The sequence below is a fragment of the Acomys russatus genome, chromosome 19 (genome assembly GCF_903995435.1).
Source record: "Acomys russatus chromosome 19, mAcoRus1.1, whole genome shotgun sequence".
Taxonomy (NCBI): domain Eukaryota; kingdom Metazoa; phylum Chordata; class Mammalia; order Rodentia; family Muridae; genus Acomys; species Acomys russatus.
In genome coordinates, this window is record NC_067155.1 from 58,066,346 (window position 1) to 58,093,538 (window position 27,193).

The window sequence follows — 27,193 nt, forward strand, 5'->3', positions numbered from 1 at the left end:
ATGCTCCTGTGCAGGCCTCCATGCCATCCGCTGAGAGAGTGGGCTGGCTGAATATTGCAATTATGATATTGGAGGCCTCTGGTATTTGGCCCCGCTTGATGGCCTGACGGGTGGCTGAGTGAGCCACCTTGCCTGGGGACTTGGGGGGTGTTTTCATTCTCTTCTTCTTCTTAATCATCCCTTTGCTGTGACCAATTCCCCAATCCCTCATGCTCCCAGCATGAGGGGGTCTGTCAGGAACTCTCACAGAGTAGCCCTCAGTGAGTCAGGGTCCTTGGGTTAAAGATGGCAGCCACTAATCCTCAACCTCAACTCCAAATGGTCACCATGGCCCAGCATCCTGAGCTGCCATTTGCTTTTGTTCATTTCTTAGAAAGAGTTTGACTGTGGTTCCTGGGCAATTTCTAATCCTCCTGCCTCAGTCTCTTGAGTGCTGGGGTTCTGGGTATAAGCCACCACATCTGGCCCTGAGCTGAGCTGCCGTTTTTTCATGATAAGCCAACATAATAGATTGGGGGTGTGACATGGTAAAGCACTTGCCTGCTTCAAATTAATTAATTAACTTTGTATGATATATACAACTCGTGTATCTTGGGCCTGCCAGATCTGGCTTCTACCCCAACTCTCTGCCTCTACGTGGCCCAGCTTCCTTGAGGACTTTGCATTCTGTTTCTCAGGCCCTTCATAGTTCCTGTCCCCTCTGCTTGTGGCGGTGTCACCCTGCTGTTGCCACAACTGTGGCCTTCCCATGGTTCCTCTCTTGGCCTCCCCGACTGCCCCATGCTGGCACCATGGACTCATCTTCCTCAGATAGTTTGTCCACATCTATTGTCTGCCACCCCACCCCACCCTGCATCGCCTCCACTGGAGTGTGAGCTCCGGTACCCCTGGACCTCACGTCTGAGGAGTGTCTGTCCTAAGCAGTGTAGTTGCTATGAGTTGAAAATAAAACCTCACCCTAATCACTTATCAGGGTTAAATCCTGGCCCACCTCCCCTTCCTCACAGTCCTGTTCACTGGCGGCCCTGTGGCCTTTTGGCTAGAAGGGCCGTGTAGACTGAATAAAACCAAGACACCTTCCCAGCTGTGGTCCGCTCACTCACTCCTCTGCCAGCACACCTGTTATGCCGTTCTGCAGTTTCTTTTTGTTTATTTGATTTGTTTTGTTCTAATTTTGTGTTGTATTTATTTACGGGGGAGGGGGGCGGGGCAGTACACTTGGAGGTCAGAAGACAGCTTGCAGGGGTCACTTTTCTCTCTAGCAGGAAGCACTTTTACCCACTGAGCCATCGAGCAGCCCTTGTTTCTGGCCTCTTGAGACAGGGTCCCACTATGTAGTTAGTCTAGGCTAGTCTGGAGCTCTCCATCCTCCTGCCTCAGCTTTCTGAGTTCTGGGAGCACAGGTATCAGCCCTCACATCCACGCCCACCTGTCCTTAATGAAGAGGCTGGTGCTCACCTAGATTCACATGACACCATCCATCCCAACCCCTGCTGCTCTCAGCAACTGCCTGGTCCATGCTGCCCTTCTTTGTATTGAAATGAAAGCCTCTTGGCCCTGGATTCTCGAGCTGTGCTGGCCCCCAGCTGTGCTCCGTACATATGTATGTACTTATGGGCGAAGTAACTGAATTCTGCTGCCCCCAACACACCACTCTTAAGCTACCATCTTCCACCCCTTGTCCCCATAGGCTCATGGCTATCTCCAAATGAAAAGTGCATTTGCCATATTAGTGGGATGCTCTAAATGATAACACCCTACAGAGCTTTTGGCAATGGTGGTGGGGTAGGCTCAGACTATCACACACCCTGGACCAACTCTCTGCCACTGAGGTCCAGCCTTGGCCCTGGAGACATTGTATCTGTGTTGACTACACAGCTAAGAGCTGCATGTGGCTCCTGAGCCAATGTGGCTGGTGCAGGAGAGGAGAGAGGTGGCTCCCTTGTTTAGTACTGAGGACACTGGCCACTCACCCATAGCTCCCTTGTTTAGCACTGGGGACTTTGGCCAATGCTCACCCAATGCTCACGTGCTCTTCTCAGCCCATCATGTTTATCCCATTATACATCGAAGACAGAGAGCCAGGCCTCTATCCTGCTGCTTCAAGACAGCAGAGCAGGATGAGCCAGAGCAGGCGAGGAAGGGCTCTGCCAATCGACTGCTCCCAGGGACCCATCATTAGGCTGGAAAGCCAGTGCCAGCATCTGCCCAGCCCCCCGTAGCCATGCTGCTAATGCTGTGTTTTCTTACGTCCTCAGGTCAGCTCCTAAAGTAACAGCCTGAAATGTGTCCCTGAGAGCTTATATATTGAGGTCCTAACCCATACTGCCTCAGCATGAGGCTGTATTTGCATTTTTAGTTTTTAAGATATATTTATTTATTTAGTCCGTGTATGTGCATGTGCCACAGCACATATAGTGGTTAAAGAGTAACTTGCAGGTGTCTCTTTTCTTCATCTTATGTGGTCCTGGGGTTTGAACTCAGAGCTTCAGACTTGACAGCAAGTGCCTTTACACTCTGAGCCATCTTGCTACCCCAGGGATAGTCTTTCAAGCTAAAAGGAGGTGTGTCTGTTACTTTTCTTATTGTAATGACAGAACACCTGACAGAAACAACCTATTCTGGCTTGTGGGCCAGGGTGTAGAGTCCATGGTGGAGAGGGCGTGGTGGCAGGAGCTGCTGCTTCCTGTGGTGGGAGCTTGAGGTGACTGAGTACACAATGTAGGCAGTAAAGAAGCAAGAGAGGGGTGGATAGGCCGGTCGACACCCTCAAGCCCCATCCCACATTCCAGCCCTTGCCCAAGACGGCACCATCCGATGGGAACCAAGTGTTTAAATCCACAGCTGCAAGGCGAGTATTTTGAGTTCAGATATTGCAGGAGATCACAAAGAAGGCCCGGACTCTGTGTGGCCATTAGTGTCTTACATAGAGACTCAGAGGCAGCCCTACAAGGAGCCAACCCTCCAGACACCATGGCCTTCCAGCTGCCTGCACTGTGATGAACCAATTTCTGCTATTGAATGGGGCATTGTGGTACATGCCTCTGATCTGCGTGCTCAGGAGACAGAGGCAGAGGAGCTGTGAGTTTGAGGACGGCCTAGTCTATATAAGTCAGTTCCCCGCGAACCCAGACTACATAGTAAATGCCAGGGCTGCATACTTACTACCCTCTATACTACTTTCTAAAAAGAGAGTAATTTCTGGTCTTGAAGCCAGCCACTCTGATACGTTGTCACAGTAACCCTGACAGAAGCATGTCCCAAAGACCAGCCTTCCTAGAGCCCTTTGTCCTTCAAGAATATATACATTTTTAATCTATCTGGATATCTGCCTTCTACTACCATATAATTATTTTGTTAATAAATAATAGAATCACAGTTCAAAGGTCAAAGCACCACAAACAGTGTATCTATTTATGCACATACACACATACATAACAGGGAAGACACCCAACATGGACCTCAGGCCTCTACATGCACACATATCCGCACACCCACAGTGCAAACATACACACACTCCCACACACACACGTGATCTTAACTCTGCTGGCAACCAGTAGGCATACACATTCTCAGGCTGCCCCCCACGGAGTCAGAAGCTGCAGGGGTGTGCACCTCAGTCTGGGCCACAGCAAGTGCTCTGGGTGATCAGAACATATTCCTTTCCGGTGTTGCGTGATATCCCCAATATAGTGACGGTTACACTGTCTCTTCATCTTCTGTCAACAAGACAAATACAACGCCCGACACCCCGGCAAGCACACACGGGGTTTCTCTAGCACGGCCATCCAGGATGGAGTTGGTGGAATGAGTATCTCCCAACCAAGCCATCTCCCTGGTCGGCCCTACAAACAACAAAGAACCTTTCAGGAAAAAAAGTATCACAAGGTAGTAATGTACATGTTCATTCCACTATGGGTGGGGGTGGGGTTGCTGAGGCAGGAGGATGGCCATGAGTTTAAGACAAGCCTAGGCTACTTAATGAGACCCTATCTCAAAAAAACTAACCAGAGAGAGAAAGAGAGAGAGAGCGAGAACAAAGAAAGTCCCCAGTCCAATTATCAGTATTGAATTTGATTTTTTTTTTAAAGCGTCTCATTCTTTTGTCACTGGATCTATGGCTGGGAAGCACTGCATCATGGGATCATATGATTTCCTATTATTGATCCCACATTCCCAGAGAGAGAAAGAGAGAGAGGGCACTTGTCTTTTTTCTTATTATTATTGTTACATTCATTCTGTGTGGGCAGACATGTGCTTGTCATGGCCTTTGTGTGGAAGTCAGAGGACAGCATGAGGGCATCAGTGCGCGCGCGCTGTCTCCCCCTCCCCCCCACCCACCATGTGGTTCTCAGGAATGAAGTGCAGGTCACTGGGCTCAGTTGCAAGCACCTTTCCTCATGAGCCATCTCACTGGCTGATGGTCCAGCCTTAGGGGTTTTGCATTTGTGTCCCTATATATTCCTCTCTCCAAAACTTCTCCCTAAATCCCACTGGCTTCTGCTCAGTCGTGCAAACAGGCCAGTGGGCTGCCCTGCCAGGCAAGAGTCTTGTGGTAGGCAGGTGCTGTTGAACCTAAGGCCATGCGGAGAGTCTTCTGCTGAAAGAAGGTCACAGGGGACATGAGGAGACACTAGTCTCTGCTCCAAGGCCCTTATACTTCATTGCAGATGAGCCACCCAAGCCAGGTTTATTAATTTATCTAGGGTCACACAGTATCCTGTGACAACAACAGTGTGAGGCACAGGGCCTCTCAGGTGGTGGGGACATTCCCTTGGGGGCCCATGATATTAATAAAATAATAAATGTCACAATGTAATCCAGTATAGACATGAGAAATAGCTAGTATGTCTGCTCCCATCCTAGAGGCTTCATCTGTGGAAGCTCATCTCATGCTGTTTTGCCATGAGGAGACACCACGGCCAAGGCACCTCTTATAAAGGAAAGTATTTAGTTGGTGGCTGGTGTCTGGCTTACAGTTTTCCAGGGTCTGTCCTTGATCATCATGGCTGAAAGCAGACAGGCACAGTGCTAGAGCAGTGGCCAAGAGCTTTACATCTTGATCTGCAGGCAGCAGGCAGAGAGAGAGAGAGAGAGAGAAAAACACATACAGTGGGCTTGTTGTAGACTTTTGAAACCTCAAAGTCACCCCCAGTGGCATGCTTTCTCCAACAAGGCCACACCTGCTAATCCTTACCAAGCAGTTCCACTAACTGAGGACCAAGCATTCAAACATACGAGCCCATGGAGGCCATTTTCACTCAAACCACCCACTGCACAAGCCCATAACACCTTGTGAGGGAGATAATCTTAGATCTTACTCTTGGGCAGACATGGAAACTGAGGCACAGCGAAGGTAATTGGCTTGCTGAGGGTTAGTGAGTGGTGGGGCAGACACTTGAATTCTATTTGTTTAGTTTCAGAACTCAGTTTTTCAACATGCTGTGACACACACACACACACACACACACACACACACACACATCCAGGTCCACACTTCTGCCAACCTATCACAGGGCAATGGCAGCCACTGCCACTCTGCAGTGGGGGGCAGTCATAACAGCTGCTCCTGTCAACCCAGGCCCCACACTCTTATCCCAGCCTCTCAGACTTAGCCCTCAGCTACCCTGTGCCCCCTCTCCTGTCTCAAGGGTTAGGGTTATTTGTTTTGTTTTGTCCCTTCCTGCCTCTTTACTCTGTTCCTTGGGAGACTCTCAAAGGCTACAGTCAGCCACCAAGGGAGACTCTCAAAGGCTACAGTCAGCCACCAAGGGAGACAGCAGGGACAGGGCCCAGTGGACACCTGGGAGTTCTCACACCTCAGCTTACACTAGTGTGTGGGGGAGGGGGATTACATTATTTATTTATTTATTTATTTATTTACTCAGCCCTGCCCTGCTCCACACCCCTCAAGCTGTTATTCCCCACTGGGAAAGATGAAAAACAGCCTCAGACAACAGCAGACAAGGCAGACCACATGGCCCCCACAGTTTAATTTCCTTTAATTCATTTTATATTGAACCAAATGATACTGTTTGTTTTTAATGGCAAACACTCAGCACGGGGGAGGGGCTGCCGGGATCCTAGGGGAAAATGAGGAACACAGCTGCTGTTGGAATCCGGGCTCCTCCCGGCCCCCAGCCCCACTTCGCCATTGCCATCTCCTTTAGAACTAGGTTTCCAGGTTGAAAGATGACACCCTTTGCAGCTCGGACAGTGACTGTCAAGGGGGGAGGCCTGGCTGTGCCCCACCTGTGTCACCCATCCTAGGGTGGTCCCAATGGAGAAATGACTAGTGACTCAGACCTGAGTACTGTGGCTATTCTCAGTGCTCCATCTTGCTTATCACTGGCAAGCAGGATTCCACCCCCCCTCCCCTATCCCCACGTCCCCCGGTGTCTTGTCCAAGAGAATGGGCAGGACACATGGAGCTGGGCACAACCCAAGTGAATGCCTTGAGTGTAGAGCCTGAGGCTACATCATAAGGGGTGCACAGTAGCTCCCATGCTCCTCAAGAAACGAAAGCAGGGGCAGGGAAGACCCTCCTTCAACATCCTGGCCAACTATCTGGGGTACCCTCCTGTGGCCTAGTGCCTCTTTGGAGCCTTCTGTGACCCTAACTCTTTAAGATTCCCCCCTCCCTCAGGTGGGCCTTAGCTGATAGCTGTTCTTACTGAGGAGAACTCAGACTCTGCAGCCCTTGGGCAAGGAGGCAGAGACCTTTGGCCAAACCAAGATGTTAGATGCCACAAGAGGTTGTCCTGAAGGCCTACCCATGCTGCAGAGGTAGTGCTGCACCTGCCGTCTTGTCCACACTTCTAGATTCAGACAGGCCTCTGTTCCGCTGGTCAGATCACGCTGGTCGCTGGTCACATCATGATTCATCCCCAGACATGATCTTCCTTCTAAGATTGGAGTCTACCCTCTAGCCAGCTAGGTGCTAAGTTGGAGGAGTCCTCAGAACCAGGGGTTCCCAGCTCAAAGCTCCCAGTGGAAAGCAGGCATCCGTAAACAGCCACCCACAAGGCTGCCCTAGTCTCACTCAGTAGCCAAGGTTGGCCTTGGACCCGTGGCAGGCCTTCTGCCTCAGCTTCGCAACGCTGGGATTACAGGTGTGTGCCACCATATGAGAAATGAGTGGGCAGGAGCTGGGCAGCTTGAAGCTGGGCAGCTGGAAGAGCCTTCCAGAAGAACAAACAGCCATAGCACTGAGGTGATTTTTCAGATTATGGTAGAAAGTCTTATTCCTAACGGTGACATCTGCCAATCTCTCACCAAGAGCAGGTATGGCCACCATATCCACAGGCCAGGAAAGCTGCTAGTAAATCTATACTTGGCGCAAGATGAGGAGGCTGAGTGCTGGGTTCCCAGAATCAGCTGTATCCTACCATGCCACCTACACCTGTGGGTCCAGGGTGGCACATTCCCAGATGTGGCCCTCTGAGAGGATCCACGTGTCCTCAGCTCAATGGTAGCGGCTTGCATCCAGAGCATGGCCCTGCTCCCGTTTCCCCTAGCAACCCTCCTTCCCTGGGTGAAAGAAAGGGAGTCAGAGCTAAGACTGGCCCGGAGCCCCCTGCTGTGAGCCTCCACTTGCTCGCCTGTTCACAAAGGCTCCGAGGGGTGTAGGAGAGAGCTGGGCTCTAAGCCAGGTGTGGTGGCACGTGCCTTTGATCCATCACTCAAGAAGTAGAGACAGGAAAAAAAAAAATAAGTAGAGACAGGTGGATCTCAGTTCAAGGCCAGTGTCTACATAGTAAGGTCCAGGTCAGCTAGGGCTACATAGTAAAACTGTTGAGAGAGGAAGGGAGGAAGGAAGGAAGGAAGGAAGGAAGGAAGGAAGGAAGGAAAAGAAAAGTAAAGTTACAGAAATGTATATAGATTTTAAAGAAAATCTTTAAACCCATGCCTTGGAAACCGCTATGAAACCCGCTGGGAGAATCTCTGTTCCATTGTCCGAAGGAAACCATTCCCACGTCTGTCTAATGTACATTTTCTGTCTCCGTTCCTGCCAAACTATTGGTCATGGACTGAGCAAACATGGAATATCCTCAATTTTACCCCCCAGCTACACTTGAGTTTGGATATTAACACTATCCAAGCCAACAAATGTTTGCATTCACCTCCAAACTATGCATCACACACAGTGGGGCTGCAGGGACAGTATAAAAGGCTCCTGTTGAGACAGGTCCTGCCCATTTGTCAGGTAATCCTCACTAAGCATAAGACATCAGACCACAATCAGCACTACCCAGGCTTGAAAACAAATCACTGGGGACTGGAGAGATGGCCCAGCAGTTAAGAGCACTGGCTGTTCTTGCAGAGGACCTCGATTTGGCTCCTCGCACCTTCAGGGTGGCTTACAACCGTTTCTAACTCCAGTTCCAGGGCACCTGATACCCTCTTCTGGCACCAACTACACACATGGTATATATACATAATGTAGACACACATGTATGCATGCATACATGCATACAAAAAAGCCACATCCTGGAGACCTGGCTTGGGTCTGAATGGGAAGGGCTCTGAGCTGTGACTACAATGACAGGTTTCTCTGCAGTGGGGTTGGCCCCCTGGGGTACCGGGGTATTAAGTGCAGGGTCGGGGCTGCTGAGGGGCCAGAGCCCCTGCAAGTCTGTCAGTCACGCCAAGAGCTCAGCACTTTTCGCGCCTGGAGGCTTCACGGTGCTGGAGTGACGTCATCGACCAGCGCCGCCCCAGGAGCCTTGGATGCTCTAGGCGCTGGCGCTGGCGCTGGCGCTGGCGGAGAGCTTATTGTAGGGAGCTCGGGAGGCCACGGTGATCTCATCCACCCGGGAGAAGCTGGGCCGCCGCTGACATCATTGCATCGCCCGTTGCCAGGCAACGCGGAGTCGCTGGCCCCACCTCATCTTCCCGAGGTTCTGGGTTGCTCTCCCCTTCCCTGTTCGCCTGCCAGTCTTCCCTTTTTCCTCTTTTACTCTTCCTCTTCCCTCTGTCTATTCTTACCCTCTCCCCACATCTCATCATATTTCCTAGGTTATTGTTTCCTGTCGTCCTCACGATGTCTTGAAGCACCCCACAGCGTTCAAGTCCTTGCCCCTTGCCCTGTCCCATCACAGCCTGTTTCCTCACCTGCTAATGGTTCTTTTAAGAACAGCATGGCGACCTCTGATTAGCCACGGGGACAGCCTCTCCTCCCCTCCCCCCGACAGGCAGCCAGTCTCCTTTTCTGTCCCTTCCCTCTCTGCTCAGATGATCCTCTCAGTGCCTTAGCCCAGTGTCATCTCATCTCAGACTTGGAATGGGTCATAACCACCTCCCTCTCAGAGGGGCTCTGGCTGTGCAGTTCCTGACTGGGATGTGCTAAAGGGGATTATAAATCAGTCCTGGTGGGGTACCTGTGATCCCAGCACTAGGAGACTGCAGCAGGAGGATCGCCAGTTTGAGGACCTTAAGCTCCAGGCCAACATGTTCAGCCACTCCCAGTGGTCTTTTCCAGCAGGCTTGAGTCACTTCTCTGCTGACTCTGGCCCAGGCTGTTGTACCTGCTTTGGTCCTCTTTGCATCGTTTTTCTGTGTTCCACTTTGCAGCCTTTTCAGGTTCTTCTGCCAGAGCCCAGGGGTCAGCTAGGAACCTCCTTTCTTGAGAAAGTCTAGCTGGGCCCCTCCGGTCATGGCTCTGCCCTTCAGATGGCTGCCAGAGCCGTGTTGTCCTGAGGGGGCTGGCAGCTGAGGCCCCAAACATCCCAGCAGACTGGCAGGTCATTTTCCTGGAAAAGCAAGCCTTTATTTTTCAGCCCTCTCTGTCAGCTTGGAAGACAAAGCAAATGGACTGGGGCTGAGGGGCTCCCTCTGCCCTCAAGGCTGCAGCATTTTCAGTTCATTCCCCCTCACACTAAAGGAGGCTTTGGGGTGCAGCCAGGCTGTGGCCTCAGACAACGGAGCTGTTTCCCTGTCTTCGCCGGACCCTAGGCTCACCAGGGGAACCCACTTGGCTCTCTTAGCAGTTCTGACAGAACTGTCATGGGGGTCCTTCCATTCAGAGGGCCTAGCCATTCAGAGAGGCAGGTGACCAAGTTCAGCCTCGGCCCTCTGTTCCCAGAAGAAGACAGCTTGATTCCAACAGGACCCTGCCAATACTCGCTTGCCTACTTTGGTGCCCGGCCTCAAGAAAAACACAAAAATCTGCCCTTTCTGTAGGAATCCAAGCTGTCAAAACTGTCACTACTGGCTTCCATCGGGATCTGTTAGGTCCAGCATTTTCCTAGCTGTGTGACTTGAAGCAGGTTCCTTTACTAATCTGTGCCCCCATCACCTATTCTGTACCCTAAGAGTGTCAGCAGCACCCACTTCTCGGGTGCTGTGTGCAGTGTCGGCCAGCACATAACCTTCTAAGCACTACGTCACTGGAGAGGAGCAGAGATGGCCACAGCTGGCAAATGGAGATGTGAGTGAGGTAGAACCATAGTGTTGGATTCTGGACTCCACGTTTGAGTTCCTGGATCTGCCTGTACCTGAAGCTGTAGCCATTTTACATCCAGGGTTTTGAGATACCAAGATATCCCCTTATTTCTCCAAGCTACTCTGTTAACTTTCTGACCATCTCGATCCCGAAAAATACTAGTACATGAATTAACAGTGATTAGAGGCCCAGAAGGTCAGAGGTAGGTTAGTACCCTGGTGTACAGAGCAGAACACTGAGGTATAGAGAGCGAAACTCAAGATACCAGAACCATGAAAGATGCTCACTGGGCTCTCGGACTCAAAATTGCACACATTTCACACCGAGCTCACGTTGGCCATTGCCAATATGGGAAAGCCATTTCTTTCTCCCTCTGTCACCCAGTCGAGAAGGCTTGGTGCATTCACCACAGAGCACTCTATGATTGGCAGACTACCCATGGGGCCACAGCTGCCCCTCATCAATTCTTCAGTGTATCTAGATGAACCCCACACTGCTCAGGTCTTAGCTCACGGCCTCCATCCGTCCTAAGAGGGGGCTCCCATTGGCCCCGCATTACCAGTGTCAACAGGGGCTTCCCTTGTTGACATTCGCCAGGAGAACCCCAGCAAGAGAGCATTAGAACTTCTCAGAGGCCAGGAGGCACAGTCGGGTCCCACCTCCACCCGACTCCTGGCTTGCATCTTTCTTCACTGTGTCCTTTTGTGTCCATTTCAGCGGTGGCCACCAAATTGTCTTCCTCAGGGGCTACATTGCAAAGTCATGTTTGGGCACAAGGACGATCCGCCTGTAACATCTGTCACTCCACTAATCACCGGGGGCGATATGAATGGGCTGGCTGGCCAGGTGGATGGTCCCTCTCTCCCTCACCACTCCTTGTGTGTCCCTCGAAAAGCTGTGGGCTCGTTCAGTGGAAGAAGACACCCTTTCCTGAAATGAGGAGGGCTGGTCTTCCATCAGGGTTAAGAGTAGCTGCCTCGGCTACTGAGAACGGTGGTTCTTATCCTTCCCAGTGCTGTGACCCTCTAATGCAGTTCCTCATGTTGTGGTGACCTTAGCCGTAAAACTATTTTCACTGCTACTCCATAACTGTAATTTTGCTACCGTTATGAATCATGATGTAAATATCCGATGTGTGGGATAGCTGATATTTGAACCCCATGAACCGGTTGTCCAACCCCCAAAGGGTTCGAGACCCACAGGTTGAGAACCACTGTGCCAGAACCTCCGAACAAGCTCTCACAGTCTTTAAAGCTCCTTATACGCAGAGACTCTCCGTCAGCAGCATCCTCATTGTCAGGGTACGACTATGGCCATGGGAGTCTGGCCAGCTGTTGTAACCATAGCATCACCCAGGCTGTCCAACAAGACTCAAGGACAGTGAGGGAGCCAGCTTGGCAGGGAGTAAGGGCTCCAGGGGGATGGGGGGATGCAAAGGACCCAGGTTCCACTATGCCTACTCACAGGGATGCAGGCACATGCCGCACTGCTCACAGGGATGCAGGCACATGCTGCTCTGTGCGGCAGATGGACAGCATGGTAAGCGCTTCGGACACCTCTCTGCGTGGCAGAAGACACTGGTCAGAACAGAGTCTGGTACAGTTTTGGGCCCAAGACTGACCTTGTGTTCTGGAAACTTGTTTTGGCCACCTTTTGAGGAATTTGCTGCATAGACCAGGACTGTTAGGGAGCTCTTTGCAACAGGACTGCTACTGAATATTGCTTATGAGGTCCAGGGACACCAAGGGCATACAAGGAGTTTGGTTACAGAAAGGAGGTGTGCCCAGCTGGGAAAGGGTAGGGTTAGGATTTGAACCCTGCCAATAGGAACAAACATAGGCCCAACCTTGAACCACGGGGTCCACTACTGGCTAGCCGCAGTCATCTGTTTAGGTTGTTATGACAACCACCCTGAAACTGGTGGTTTCAGTTTCCCCCAGCCCTGAAGGCTGCAGAATCCAAGATCAAACCCTTGAATGATTGGGCTCCTTCCCAGCGAGACCCCCTCATCCTGCCTTTCGAGCACCCATCTCCTCTCTGTGTAGGACAGGATGGCCTCGAACTCTCAGCAATCTTCCAGTCTCAGCCTCTCAACCCTAATGTGGATGAGGTTGGTGTTACAGGGCTGAACCTGGCAACTTATTTACAAGGGTTTATTATTTTTATGTGTGTGCCTGAGTGTATCTGGGTACTTGGAGAACCGTGTCAGGTCTCCAGGTGTTTGTGAGCCTTCTGATGTGGGTGCCAGAAACCAAACCCTAGTCGGCTCTACAAGGGCTCTTAACTGCTAAGCTACCTTTCCAGCCCATAGCGTCTCTTATAATGGCACCAATCCTGCCACAAGGTGCCACCCTCACGGCCACATCACCTCCCAAGGGCCACACGTCCCAGTGCAGCTGGCTGTGTCTCCAGGTTCCACACTGGCCATTTAGACCCACTGCGGCTCCACATTACTCAGGGGGGTTGCAGCTATACTGAAGTGGGCAGACTTTTTGTCATGGTTTCCTAAGCAACGGAGTCTATTTACATAGTGTTTACCTTGTATCCACATCAGAAGTTACTGTTGGCTACAGGGCGGGGCTTCTAGGCAAATGACCATGCTTTGTGTGGAGGATTCAGGAGCCGCTTTCCCCTCTGGTTACTGAGGGATGGGGATTAGGGCTTTGGTGCGTGAATTTGAGGAGATCCTTGCCTGAATGCTGCTGCTCTCTCCTCCTGGTCTTCCTCTTCCTGCCCCTTCTCTTCTTCCTTCTGTCCTTGGCTTAACACCACATCATTTAACTCTCCCTGTTCCATGATTCCAAGTTCATTTGGTGTATACTGGGGACGGCTCATCTCTCTGTTCATTTGGTGTATACCGGGGACAGCTCATCTCTCTGTTCATTTGGTGTATACCAGGGACAGCTCATCTCTCTGTTCATTTGGTGTATACCGGGGACGGCTCATCTCTCTGTTCATTTGGTGTATACCGGGGACGGCTCATCTCTCTGTTCATTTGGTGTATCCGGGGACGGCTCATCTCTCTGCTATATGCTGTCCTCCAGGCCTGGTCAGCCTATTCAGGCCTTGTCTCTTGAGTCTGCTACCTCAGCTGAAGAAGTGGCTGGCCCAGACTCCACACACGGCCTCTTCTCTTGCTCCTTCCACCAGACAGCAAGAGCAGCGAAGGAAAAACTGCCCCATCGCTTCAGGTCTGGGCTTGGGCAGTCCAGACACCTCTCTGCCTCAGTTCTAAGCTGTGTTCTTTCCTTCCTCCCACGCTGTGATGTTAGGGGTGGATCCTAGAGTTTCATATACCAAGCCACACTGTACCACTGAGTCCCCCACCTTTATTTCCTTTGAACCTGACCATCCCGTGTCTCTTTTCTGATGTGGCACGGATATGTAATACTCCCAGGCCAGGATCAGCATGAAGCGAGCATTGGCCATGTCCACGTCCTGCACCTTTCGTGACTGTGAACCTGTATTTTAGACCTTTTAGTCTCTTGGATCTACATGGCATCTGTGGTATGGGGGATCCAGGTCACCTGGGCTCTTGAGAGTGGGAGGTTGAACTTTTAGGAAGTTTGCAGTAGACCTTACGGGAGTATTTACACCACTGAAATTCACAAGTCAGGGACTGTTTACTCCCCGGGACCTGGTAGCCAGAACACCACTGTGTGCAGTTGTGAGCATGTGAGTTTACGTGATGGTGGTGGTGGTGTGTGAGTGTGAATGCATGAGTGTGTGTGAGAGCATATGAGTGTATGTGTATAGTAAGTATCTGTGTGAGTGTGGGGTGTCGGTGTTAGTGAACGCGTGAGTGCAGGTAGGTAGGTATGGGAGTGTGTGTGTGTGTGTGTGTGTGTGTGTGTGTGTGTGTGTGTGTGTGTGTATCTTTGTACACAGATGAGGGAAGTGAGGCTCAGGGAAGTTGTGTTATTGTCCAGAGTCACCCCATTTAGTGAGTAGCAGACCTGACCATGGCAAGTCTCCTACCTTGAGCTCTGAGCTGTCCTGTCCTGATATTCAGGGACACGTGAGTAACCAACCCTTCTTCTCTGGGTCTCTAATGGTGTCATGGATGGTTCTCTCCTCCACCCTCCCACTCTTCAGATCAGCTGGAAGTGCCCTCTGTTCTCCTTCCTCAGTGTCCGGCTCTCCTCATCAGCCCCAGGTAGTCTCCAAGCTTTTGTTGTTTTCTTGTTTTCCTGTCTGTGTCCCAGCCCATCCTGACAGTGAGGAAAGGAGAGACTGCAGCCCGACTGGTACCCAGCCCCCCAACACCCCAGTCACAATTCCAGCCCAGAACCCTCCCCATCACCTTCCCACCCCTCATACCACAGTCTTACAAAAGTCTCCATGTGCCTCTTTCCTGGTGACAGGGAGAAGAGGTGCCCGCATTCTGTCACCTCTCTCACTGTTGGCCATGCCATGGAAACCCCGCCTTCTGTGTGGTGGTCGTCAGAAGTAACATGCAAGAAACCTGGAATTAGGAAATGCGTAATTAGAGGATGGGTGCTCTCCATGGATATGCACAGTTCCCGGCAGCCACCCCACCCCACAGCTAATTGCTACTTTTAAGATGGTTCCGCTAGGCTCTTCACGCCCTTGATTTTATTTTCTGTGGCACAAAGGCTTGCTGATAAAATGTGAGGTTCTTTCCCATTTTCCAACTCCGATCTGCTGTTGGCAAAGTGTAAAAAGGGGCCAGGAGTAATGAGGGTAGAGCGAAGGCCTCAGAGATCTCTGCCCTACTGTGTGCAAGGATATGCCCTATGTAGAGGTGGAGGGTAGATGCCCCAAGCCCAGAGATCTCCTCTGGGGGCCTCAAAACCCAGCAGGAGACATAGGGCTGAGCTTTGGAGAACTGCTATGAAGGGAGAGAGGAGAGGAGAGAGAGGAGAAGGTGGATATAAATAAAGGAACCATGCCTGGATAGATGGATGGATGGATGGATGGGTCTGTGGATGGGAAGGAAGGAAAGGAAAAAAAATAAACAATTAAGGGGCATGGAAAGAAGGCTCAGTTTAGAGAGCACTTGACCCACAAGCATGAGGACCTGACGTCAGATCCCCAACAGCCACAAGAAGGCAGGTAGGTCTGGAGCCCTTTAGCCTCAGCACTAGGGAGGTAGAGACAGGTGATGCCATGGGCACACTGACTGACTACATAAGCTCTGGTCAGCAAGAGACCCTGCCTCTGTTATGAAGTGGGGAGAGACTGCAGAAGACACATGATGTCAGCCTCTGTCTTCCACATGCATACATATTAACACACACGCAACTCTACAGATACCACAACAGATACTCACTTTTTTTTTTTTTGGTAAAAAGGAAATGGGGATTGAGGTCCATGGGGGAGAAGGGAGGAAAGTTCTCTGAGGTAAGCTGACTTCAGGTACAAGGGGGAAAGCACGTTACTGTTGGAAGCTGAGAGAGACTGGAGATAGACATGGAACATGCTAGAGTTAATTGTTATCCTGACTGGATCAGGAAACGTGGGCAGCGGAAGTGGCTCAGTTGCTAAACTGCCTGCCATGCACACATGAGCATTTGCATCCAGTCTGTAGCATCCACATTCAAGTAAATAAGCATGTCAAGGCAGTCGATGCAGCTGTGATTCAGCATCGGTTGATGAAGGCAAGGAGGTGCTGAGCCAGCATAGCAGGTGAACCCCAGATTAGTGAGAGACACAAAACAGGGTGGAACGTGGGTAAGGAAGGCACCCACCCAACTCCAGTCTCTGGCCTCCACGCATGCATGAATACACACATGTGCGTATGTACCCACAGACATCCACACATACGCACACTGTACATACGCACATGAAGTGTGAGGCTGTGGCACACCAGGCATGTCTCTAAGGATGTCTCCAGGGAAAAATCCTGAGGGCTCTACAGGATGGATGGATGCATGGATGGATGGATGGATGGATGGAAGGATGGACGGACGGATGGATGGACGGACGGATGGACAGACGGACAGATGGGTGGGTGGATGGATGGGTGGGTGGACAGATGGATGGATCCATTTCTTCATGGATGCATAATTGGGTGGCATTATTGGAAGGTGGTGAAACGTATGGGTGTGGCCTTGCTAGGAGAAGCAGGTCCCTGGGTCCTGTCTCTGGAAGACACATGTTACTTTGGTCCCTTTTTTCTATTTCCTGTCTGCCATAAAGAAGCTGTTTTTCCACGCACTCCGGTTGCCATGGTATTCTTCCTCATAGTAGACCTAGAAACACAAGGCCATTGCCCATGTACAGAGCCCTCTGCTGCCAAAATACTTCCTACCTCTCGTTGTTCCTGTCAGGGCTCAACATGTGGCTTATGACTCCTTTGGAGGTCGCATATCAGATATCCTGCATAGCAGATGTGAAAGAAGCATGGAACAGCTGAGCTTGGGAAGGCAGGAAAGCAGTGGGACCCTACAGAGCCTGGGACCTGCTGTTGGGTGTAGCAGGGTGGAGCCTCTCTTGCCATCCATGGGTGTGTACCATGGCCACATACCAGCCATCTCTTGCCTTCCACAAGTTCCCAAAGGAACAGATTTGCCTCCAGGTGATACTTCTGGGACAAGGGGCTGTACGGAAGGAGTATTGAAGGGAAAGGAAGGCCCTTCAGGAAACAGGGACCACCACCCCCTACCCCTGACCCCCACTGCCAGGGACTCAGCCAAACATTCTCAGTGGGAGTGGATGGCTGGATGACCATTCTTGGTCCTTCTGAGTATCTGCTTCAAGGGGCCTCCTGGATGCCTTGTGCCTGGCATCATAACAGATGAAGAGGTGGGTAGAAAGTCTCCGTGTGGCTGGTGAGATGGCTTCACTCATAAAGGGGCTTGCTGCCAAGCCTGATGACCTGAGTTTGACCCCTGGAGCCTGCATGGTGGAAGGAGAGAACTGACTCCTGCCAGCTGTCCTCAGACCTCCACACACAAGCTGTGGCTCACACAAGCACTCATACACTAAGTAAATAATAGATGATAATTTTTTAAAGAATTCAGTCTTGCATATCACACTGACTTATCATTTCTCCTTGGCCTTCTTCTGTCACTGAGTCCTTGATCTTTGCTTTGGATGGTGCTGCGTGGTTATTCTGCAGTCTCAACCATTTGAATTTGTCTTTTGTTTTCTTATGGTCCCGTTGAGGACCACAGAACTGACACTGTCCTGCCCTGTGTGTTGTATCCTAGGGTTTGTGGTATTAAGGTGACTTATTACCGGGGTTCTGACCTTGGTTGTAATCTCGTGTGTGGCTAACCACAAAGTTGCTGTTTCACAGGATAATCTTTCACAGCTGTGTGGCATTCCATCAAAGATCTCTAGCAGTCGGGCCCTACCACTTGTGTACTTCCTTTGTGACTTTTTTGCTGTCACAAAGATGATCCCAGCAACACTCTTTCTTGGCACATCTTTGTGCAAAGCCCTGATTACTATTAGGTGAGTCCCAAGTACAGCACTCACTGACATTTTTAAGGCTGTGGACACCCGAGGAAGGCCTGTTGGCTCATGTATGTGTGTACTCCTCAGTCTGATTCAAGTGTGATTTACATATAACGAAGTACACAGTTTTGCCGCACAGTTTCTGTGAGCTGGGGCAGGTGACCACACCCACACACGTGCCATTACAACCAATGAAGAACCTTCTGCCACTTCCCATAATTCCCTGTTGTCACTTAGAGTCCCATCCCCAGCCTGGACAGCCAAGTTCTGGTTTTATCACTCTAGCTTAATGTTACCTATTCTGAGACTTTATGTAAACAAGAATTGTCATGTAGAGTCTGTGTGTGTGTGTGTGTGTGTGTGTGTGTGTGTATGCATCTGAAGGCCCCAAATTGATGTCCAGTGTCTTCCTCAATAACTCTCTACTTTATATACTGAGGCAGGACTTTTCATTGACCCTGAAGCTGACTGATCCAGCCACTCTAGCTGGCCAGCTTTCCTGGGAGCCCTTGTCCCTGCTTCCTAAACGCTGGGACTATACCACACCTGCATGGCTTCTGTGTGGGTGGTAGGGATCTGAACTCTGGTCCTCATGTTTGTTTGGCCAACACCATCCACTAAGCCTTTCCCCAGCCCAACTTGGTGTCTTTATGACTATCTTCGAAGCCTCACACTGCCTGTGAACGCCATCCATGTTGATAGGCATATCAGTCACCGATTAGTTATACTAACCGGGCTGTCTCCTATTTTACAAGGAGTGCCTGAGTTTGTGCTATGTGTTTAGCTATGCGTTAGGGCAGTTTCTGGTCAGTGGGTCTTGTGATGACGGCTGCTGAGAACATTTCCTACAAGGGAGCCCATTTCCATTTCTCTCAGGGAACCTCCTTGGAGAGGTGTCAAGAGGCCCCTGTCACGTTAGCATTTGCATGCATTGAATTCCATGGAGAAGTGGTTTATTTCTCTCCCTTTCCAATCACAGGCTTCCCTCAGGGGACTTGTTCAAGGTCAAAGGGCAGAAGGAGCCCTGACCCTGTGGCCGGGCACTGAACTAAGTCCTCTTCCCGCTCATGGTATTTAATCCTCAGAGCAACCCCATGGGGTGAAAAAATGGGAGCCTCATTCTGAGAGTCAACCCCAGAGTGAGGCCCCTCTGGAGGCCATAATAGGGAGACTGCAGAAGGAGGGGCTGCTCTTGCCTCCTAGCCTGGCCCCCCTCACTCCTGTCCTCTGGGTAGTTTGCAGGAGGCAGCAGGTTCCCATCCACACTGCTGGAAGCTAGACAGTGACCACGCCCATGCCCTATCCAAAGTGTTCTCTTTCTCCACCCCTGACACCAGATCCTGGTGTTTTGATCTTGTGGGCAGTGGACAGTGGGCGGTGGCCAAGGACTTCAGACAGGAGCCGTGTCTCCCTGGCCAGATCCACTGGTGCCCCATTAGAGCCAGCTTGAGTACTTTCCAAAGCTGATTAATGGCCTGCCAGTGACCTGGACTGTCATTACGACCGTGCCTGGGCCCCAGCTCTGTCCTTTGGGTCTTTGCTGCTAAGGCTAATTGACGCTTTTTGTGCGGCTGTAGGGCAAGTTTTATCTGCTCATCGAGGAGCTGAGCCAGCTGTTCAGGTCACTTGTTCCCATCCAGCTGTGGTACAAATACATCATGGGGGATGAGTCCTCCAACAGCTACTTCCTCGGAGGGGTCCTGATTATTCTCTACAGTCTGTGCAAGGTAAGCTGGCCCCAAGGCATGCTGGGACGGGCTTGGGAGCTGCTGGGGAGCTTAGGACCAGCCACTAGTGTCTTCTAGTTTTAAAACAAAATGTATTTCATGTAACATCGGATTAACCATCAATAAGTCTGTCTCTTCTCTTCTCTCTTTCTCTCTCTGGTGCTGGGAACTGAACCCAGAGCTTGGCTCATGGTAGGCAAGCACTCTGCCATTACACTTTTATAACACTGACATAGGGTTTCATCAAGTTCCCAAGTTATCCTTCAACTCCCAATCCTCCTGCCTCAGCCTCTGGAGACGATTACAGGCCTACATCACCAGGCCTGGCTGCTGCTAACTGTATGCCATGTGCAGTTAGTGGCATCGGCTGTCAACAGTGTGGTGCAACCGCCGCCTCTATGTGGTTCCAAAGCAAGTTCTCATTCCACAAAGAAGCCCAGCGCCCAGCTTTGCCGCGTGGCAGCTGTTCTCCATCCCCCTGCTTCCCAGCCTCCGGCAGACACTAATCTACATCATGTCTCGGTGCCAGGGATTCGCATCGCTGGGATGTGCAAGGACCTTTTGGATGCGGCTTATTTGATATACCGTTATATCTTTGAGATTCACATGCGTCGTAGCATTTATCAACACTTTTTAAATTTTTATTTAGTGTTGGAGGTGGGGCAGGCAACAGTGTACATGTGAAAGTCAGAGTACCACCTGTGGGAGTCAGGCCTCTCTTTCCCCAACATGGCTTCTAGGGATTTGAACTCAGGAGGTCAGGCTTGATAGCAAGAGCCTCTACCCACTGAACCATCTTATTGGCCCCTAAAAGTAAACTCTCACTCTCTCTGTTGCCTCTCTCCTCTCTCCCTTCTCTGTTTCTGGCTTTAAAGGGCCTGGGGACTATAAATGTGTACACTCTGCTTCCTTCCTGCAGGAGAAGCCACAGGGCCTTATCTTGCTCACTGTGATCAGCTGGCAGTGGCTGGCTATAGTATTGGAAGAATGCCATGATTGATTAGTAATGCCTGCCCTGGGCTTGGGAGGGGAAAAACCAATATATATGTTATTTATTTATCTAATTAGGGTAACAGGGGAGACTATTGATACCAGGTGTTAGGACAGAAATCAGTCAAAGCTAATAGAAATGGAAAGAAGTTTCTTGAAAATGATCATTGAAAAGTGGGGCTACTGGGAGTTTGTCCTCAGCCTTTGCTCTACTCTCCTTTCAGTCGCTCGACATCTGCGGTCGTGTGGGTGGACTCAGGAAAGCACTGAAGCTCCTTTGCACCTCCCAGGTGAGTGAGCCTCAGGCCCCAGGAACCAGACTCTGCAGCCTGCGGCAGCTCTTCCTCACCCCGCAGATACTGCCTTCCTCAGGAGCTCACAGCTGATTGTCTCCCCCCTGTCCTTTTTTCTCAAACAGAATTACGGGGTCCGAGCCACAGGGCAGCAGTGCACAGAGGCGGGCGCCATCTGCGCCATCTGCCAAGCTGAGTTCCGAGACCCTATGATTCTCCTGTGCCAGGTGAGCAGGCAGCGTCCAGTGGCACTCCACTCCAGGAAAAGCCTGTCCTGCGACACATCTCAAAGCTCTTGCTTGGTCTTGGGGGGCAACCTGGTCAAGACTGGAAGCGGCTAGATCAGGGTTCAAATCTCAGCCCTGCCTCTTTCTAGCCGGGTCGCCAAGGTCAGGGCTGCTTTTCTCTCTGAGCCTCAGTGTTGTTGGTCACTGTAGAACTTGCCTGTCTGGGTATGGTGTGACATCAGACGGTCCCAAGTGCAAATCCCAGCCACATTCTTTCTTTGAAAGTGGATCTAACTCAGGGCCTGCTCGAGCCGAGTGTGCCTTCTCCCATGGCATACCTCTAGCCCCCAGCAGTAGTTGATGGGTTTTGCTGTTGTTTTGAGACAGGGTCTCACTTTGTAGCTCAGGAATCCTTGAACATGGGATTCTCCCACTTCTGGCTTCTGGAAGTATTCTTGATCCCTGGTGCAACAGGGGTGGGGTGTTGTTCTGTCTCCCCGTGACAAGTGTACAGTGATGCTGGATGCTAAGTGTGTGTCTGGCTACAGTTACAGGAGCACAAGAGTGCCTAGTGCATCAGCCCTGTGTGGCTGACCGCATCTACACAAGACCATCTGTGCAGAGCTAGCCCTGTGTGGCTGACCTCAGCAGTCGCCAGCATTGTCTTTATCGTTTTCAGCATAGTTGTCATTGTCCTTTGTTTTTCTTATTTACCCAGGATCCCTAGGCCACAGTGGCAAGTGCCTTGGCTCTCTAACAGGCCCCATGCCCTCTTCCTGACATTAGGGGCCAGGTGTCAGCTCAGTAAGTGTGAGGTGGGTCAGAGGAGAGGTGGAGGATGCACAGAGCCGGGCCCTCCTTGGGACGCTTGCAGGGCTCCTTAGGGATTCAGACACATATTCATAAATAACTATGAAACAAGGCAGGCAGTGATAAGAGCTGTGTAAGAGAGATTCATGTAGAGTCCCCAGGGACCAGAGCAGAGAGCTGTGTGCTCCAGTCTGTGGAGGCTTTCTGCACAAGCCTGGGTTCCAGAAGGAATGAGAAGAAAGGCAGATGGCCTCCCTAACACCCTTGGAAGATGGGGTAGGAGGTGGGGCCCTCTTTTCGCATTAGCAGGAAAAAAAATTGTTATTGCTGCTTGAGAGAGACTTTAGAGTTTGTTTTTAATGCTCTTTCTTTCTTTTTTTTTGTTTTGTTGTTGTTTTTTCTTTGGGGACTGGCTCTTATGTAGCCCAGACTAGTCTCAGACTCATTTTGTAGCGAAGGATGACTGAACTTGGTCCTTCTACCATGTACTGGGGTGGTAAGTGTGAGCTGCCACACCCAGGGCCTTGTGTGTGCTACACAAACACTCTATAAGCTGAGGTACTGCCCTCTCTGTGTTATTTGTATTTAAATTGACAGTATGGCCAGGTGTGGGGTGTACATCCTGAATCCCAGCACTTGAGAGGCAGAGAGAGATCTCCCTCCACAAGTTCAAGGCCAGCCTGGGCTCCATGGCAAGCCCCTGTTCAAACTGCCCAAGTTAAAACTCAGAAAGGAGACATGACAACAAAATCCAATTTGCAGCTAGCTTTGGATCTCAGGACAGAGAGAAGAGGATAAAACAGCTGTGTTTTGATGAAATTTAAATCAAGCCTAGAGTCCATCATTAGTGACATGTGAACCCCATTCTCTGCTTTACAAATGCCTTTTTTGGTCATGTGAAAGCAAGCTGGGCCCGAGTGAAGGCCATGTTTGTATCACTGAACTTTTCATAACTTTAAGCTTATTCCAGAACAAAAGGGTGTTTTGGTTTTTTTGAATATATACAAAGGCGGGAGCCAGCCAAGTTAGCAAGGTGTCTCAGCAGGTGAAGACGCTTGCTGCGTAGCCTGGTGGCCTGAATTCAGTCCCTGGAACCCACATGGTGGAAGGAGAAGACCATCTCCCACACATTCTCCTCCATCATGGTGCCTGCACACACACAAAATATACACACATACATACGTACACACATACGTATATACATACATATGTACATACATACGTACATACTTTCATGCAAAGACTACTGCCCCTGTCTGGTCTCTGTCCCCTACCAACTTCACAAGCAATGCAGTTGCCTCCTTCTGTTATCACCTGCTAAAGATATGTTATAGAATTCACAGTCATGCCTGGTGGCAGCAGCAGCGGTGCACGCCTTTAATCCCAGCACTTGGGAGGCAGAGGCAGGTGGATCGCTGTGAGTTCAAGGCCGGTCTGGTCTACAAAGCAAGTCCAGGACAGCCAAGGCTACACAGAGAGACCCTGTCTCAAAAAACAAAAAACAAAACAAAACAAAAAGAAAAAAGAAAAGAATTCACAATCATGGCAAACATAGCATGTGCGTGTGTTTAGTGTGCACATGTATCTGTATACATGCGCACAAACATATACACACCCAAAAACATCTTTTAGAACAAAGTGAACTTGTAGCATAGTCTCCATGAGCTGCATGTTGCTCTGTGTGCCTTTGTAGCCCATGGCTGGTGCTCAGAGGTCATTCCTTATTCCTGACACTCTGGACAGACTACCATTTGTCTGGCTGTTTCCTGAGAGGAACAGACTCTTACCGTCTCTTGTTACTGCACAGACGGCTGTCACAAAGGTGACTGAAATAGATGGCTTGTGCCTGCCTGAGCCCACGGTGATGGTTAAATGAGTTCGCATAGAGCCTTAGAAGTCCACGGGCTCAGCACATGGTAGCTGTTCCCGGCAGACACCCTGTCTGGGACGTGGGCGGGCTCTTGGTAGCAGGAATTCCTAGTGGTAGAATTACCAGGTCAGAGGTCCTCCATTTTGACGGGTCTTGCTAAATTGCCCTTTTTGGAGGGACTGCCTACCTCTTCTCCATGAAGTGTGACCCCGCCCCTTGCTCCTACCCTTGCTTGCAGTAGCATTACCAACGCCTCGGCTTTGCCAGACTGACAGGTGACAGTGCTGTCTCGGCTCTGCCTTCATTTGCATCCCCCTAATTATGAGCATGGCTGGGCATCTCCGCTCGAGCTTTGGAGCCATCTGTATTTCCTTCTCCGCGACGGGGATTATCTGAACATGATGGTGAGGTGAACGTCGTTCTCCTGGCAGTCTCTCCTGGCAGTCAATCTGTCCGTCTCCCCTATTCTCCTCCCACCATATCTTTCTAAAGGTGGATGAGGACCTGATAGGAGGGGGCGGACAAGACACCATTGCCCTAGACCTAGGAGTGACAGCCACATACAGGGGATGAAGACCCACAGGCACCGCCAGACTGGGCTCACATCTCCACCTTGCTCTGCTGCTGTGGGGGGGCAGAGGTGACCCGGCAGGTGAAAGGGCCTTACTGTCATTGCGTGAATGAATGAGCATGCCACTTAAGAAAGCTTTCCCCATTTGTGCTCACCCATTGTGCTCGCTGTGGTTTAATTCAAGTCTGGACATGGCCAGCCTGATTTGTGACTGAAGAGGATCTAAGATTGATTGGCTGATTGACTGACTCTGTGTGTTGTTGTTGTTGTTGTTGTTGTACAATAGCCGCATTTTCAGCAGTGGTTTTACAGGATCAGTTGTTTCTGACCTTATGTCCCAGACCCTCCCAGTGTGCACACTAGATACAATAGCACATAACAGGTGCTGATTTTGCTACAGAGTCAGGCGCTGTGTATCAGCTACCAATGCTGCATAACAAATTGTTCCAAAACCTGGTAGCAACATTACATCTGTGATTTCATAGTTCCCAGGGGCCAGGAATCCAAGCACTGATTAGCCATGCCCTCTGCTTTGAGGTAACTCACAAGGTAACATCGAGGGTCCCCTTGCTCACCTGAGGGAGTAGTCTCTATTCAAGCTTTAGGATATGGTTGTGAGCTGGATTCAGTTCCTTGTGGCCTGGAGGACTTAAGGTCCTTGATGGCTCTTGTGGCCAGAAACCACCCTGGCTTCCTTGCCAAGCTGGTGCTGTTGCAGCAAGCCCATGAGGGCCGCAGAGAGCATAAACAAGGCGGAAGTCATGGCTTCTGTAATGTAATCTGGAGGTGACGTCCCTTACTGTGTTGTCCTTGTTACAAGCAATGCCCCAGGGTCAGTGGTCCCCAAAGAGGTAGGCCCGAGAAGGAAAGGCCACCACAGGCCACATGCAGCTGCCTCCCACACTTCTGAGTCCCACTGCCTAGCTGCTGTGTGTCCTTTGGCCTGTGTCCTCCCCACTCTGAGTCTCTGACCCATCTCTTTGCTGGGCTGTGATCACATGAGTAGAGTTCATTAGCAGTGGAGGGACTGCTTCTATCTGTCACCTGCTAGACCCACCCGTGTTTGTCCACTTGCTCCCGGCTCCTCCACGCTCAGCTCACACAGGAGTCCTGGGACAAGAGACACCCTTCTCCCCTCACAGCCTCCTCCTCCGTGCAGGGCTTGTGTCTGTGGTCTTGTGCTGCCTGCCCTAGGCACAGTGTAGGGGTTGTAGATGAGACTCAGATACCCAGCATGTGAACACAGTCTAGGGCTCCTCTCCCAAGTTGATGGGAGCAGAGAACCCCACCCCCTAGCCCCCCCCCCACCCCTGCCACCTCCCACCGCATCCCAGCACCAGCTGCACTCCTGCCCTGCTGACTCAGTTGGGAAGGTGCCCCAGCCCCTCCTTCATGTGCCTCCTCCCTCTGCAGAGGAAGTCTGAGGTAGGCCGGGTCAGGCAGAGGCTCTAGTCAGACATGGTTCCTTGAGCCCTTCCCTTCACCTCAGACTCTGTCGTTCTATGCTGAGGAGGCAGACACGGGCCTTCCTCACTCTAGTGTCTTTGAGTCTCTGTCCTGAGACATTCATTTCTTAGACATAATGACAGAGCTACTTGGGGATGGACAGTTGTCACTGCCCTCGTGTATATAGACATCTAACTGACATCCCATCCAGAAGCCAATGACAAACATCAGAATAAAAGCCAGGCCTCATGCCTGCCATGCCAGCATCTACATGCTGAGGCAGAAAGATCAACCAGGAGTTCAAGGCCAGCTTTGGCTTCACAGAGAGTGCCACACAGAGTGAGACCGTGTCTGAGGAAGGATGATGCCCCGCCAAAAAAGATAAATGTCCAAATCCTCAAATGGCTCACAGGGTCCTATGTAGTCTGTGCAGCCATTGTCTCTTGTCTGTCTGTCTGCCTGTCTGTCTGTCTCAGCATCCCCTTGCCCCTCTGATTGGGCAACACATCCTAGCCTCAGAGCCTTTCCACACTCTTTCTTCTACCAGGTGTGCCCCCCTCCCCCAGCCCACTCCACCTTCCTACAAAAGGCGCTCTTTCTCAGAACTGCTTCCCCAGGCCCCACCTCTGCCTTCGAGCCAGAGCACCAACTACTTACATTTCTGTCTGTCTGTCTGCCTGCCTGCCTGCCTGTCTATTTATATCTCTATGATGTCTCCCCTCCTGGAGCACATGGATGACGTGGTTAGTTTGCTGCTGTCCCCGAGCTCCCGGATCACACTTATTCCTGCTGCTGTCCCCACAGCATGTGTTCTGCGAGGAGTGCCTCTGCCTATGGCTGGACCGGGAGCGCACCTGCCCACTCTGCCGCTCTGTTGCCGTGGATACCTTGCGCTGCTGGAAAGATGGGGCCACGTCCGCACACTTGCAGGTGTACTAAGCTGAGCACAAGTGTCTGGCAGACACCAGAGGGCCTGACACTGCTGAGACCAGCCCTGAGGGTTCCTGGGAAACAACCTCCAGCACTTTTTTCTGCCTTCACCACCTCTACCTGATGCCCCAGGCTCTCCCCACCAACACATCCCTCATCACCTTGCCCCACCAGAAAGGGGAGCCCTCCTCACTCAGGCTTGGCTTCCCACAGGTAGGTGGTCTCTAAGTGGAGGGATTACCCCGTACACAATTTCCCCTTATTTAACCTGCTTCCAACCGCTCAAACTGGCATGTGTTGAGAGAGTACAGCCTGTCTCATGTCTGCAAATGAGAGCCCCTGGGAGAATGTCTAACATGTGAACACCAAGTCTCACCCACCGATATGACCTTAAAAATGGCAGGAAGCACCAAGCGCCCTCCTCACTCAGCCTCCTGCCGTGTCCACATCACACCCTTGT

At 51.1% G+C, this 27,193-nt stretch overlaps 1 protein-coding gene across 1 annotated transcript in view; it reads left to right on the plus strand.

Annotated features, from left to right (window-relative positions):
* Rnft2 (ring finger protein, transmembrane 2) overlaps window positions 1–26,960 on the plus strand; it is a 53,254-nt gene extending 26,294 nt beyond the window's left edge. The window contains exons 8-11 of the mRNA XM_051161622.1: window positions 19,447–19,596; window positions 20,811–20,876; window positions 21,005–21,106; window positions 26,608–26,960. Coding sequence (XP_051017579.1) covers window positions 19,447–19,596; window positions 20,811–20,876; window positions 21,005–21,106; window positions 26,608–26,742 — 453 coding nt within the window. The 3' untranslated portion in view covers window positions 26,743–26,960. The remainder of the gene's footprint in view (window positions 1–19,446; window positions 19,597–20,810; window positions 20,877–21,004; window positions 21,107–26,607) is intronic.
* Window positions 26,961–27,193: the final 233 nt, after the last annotated feature.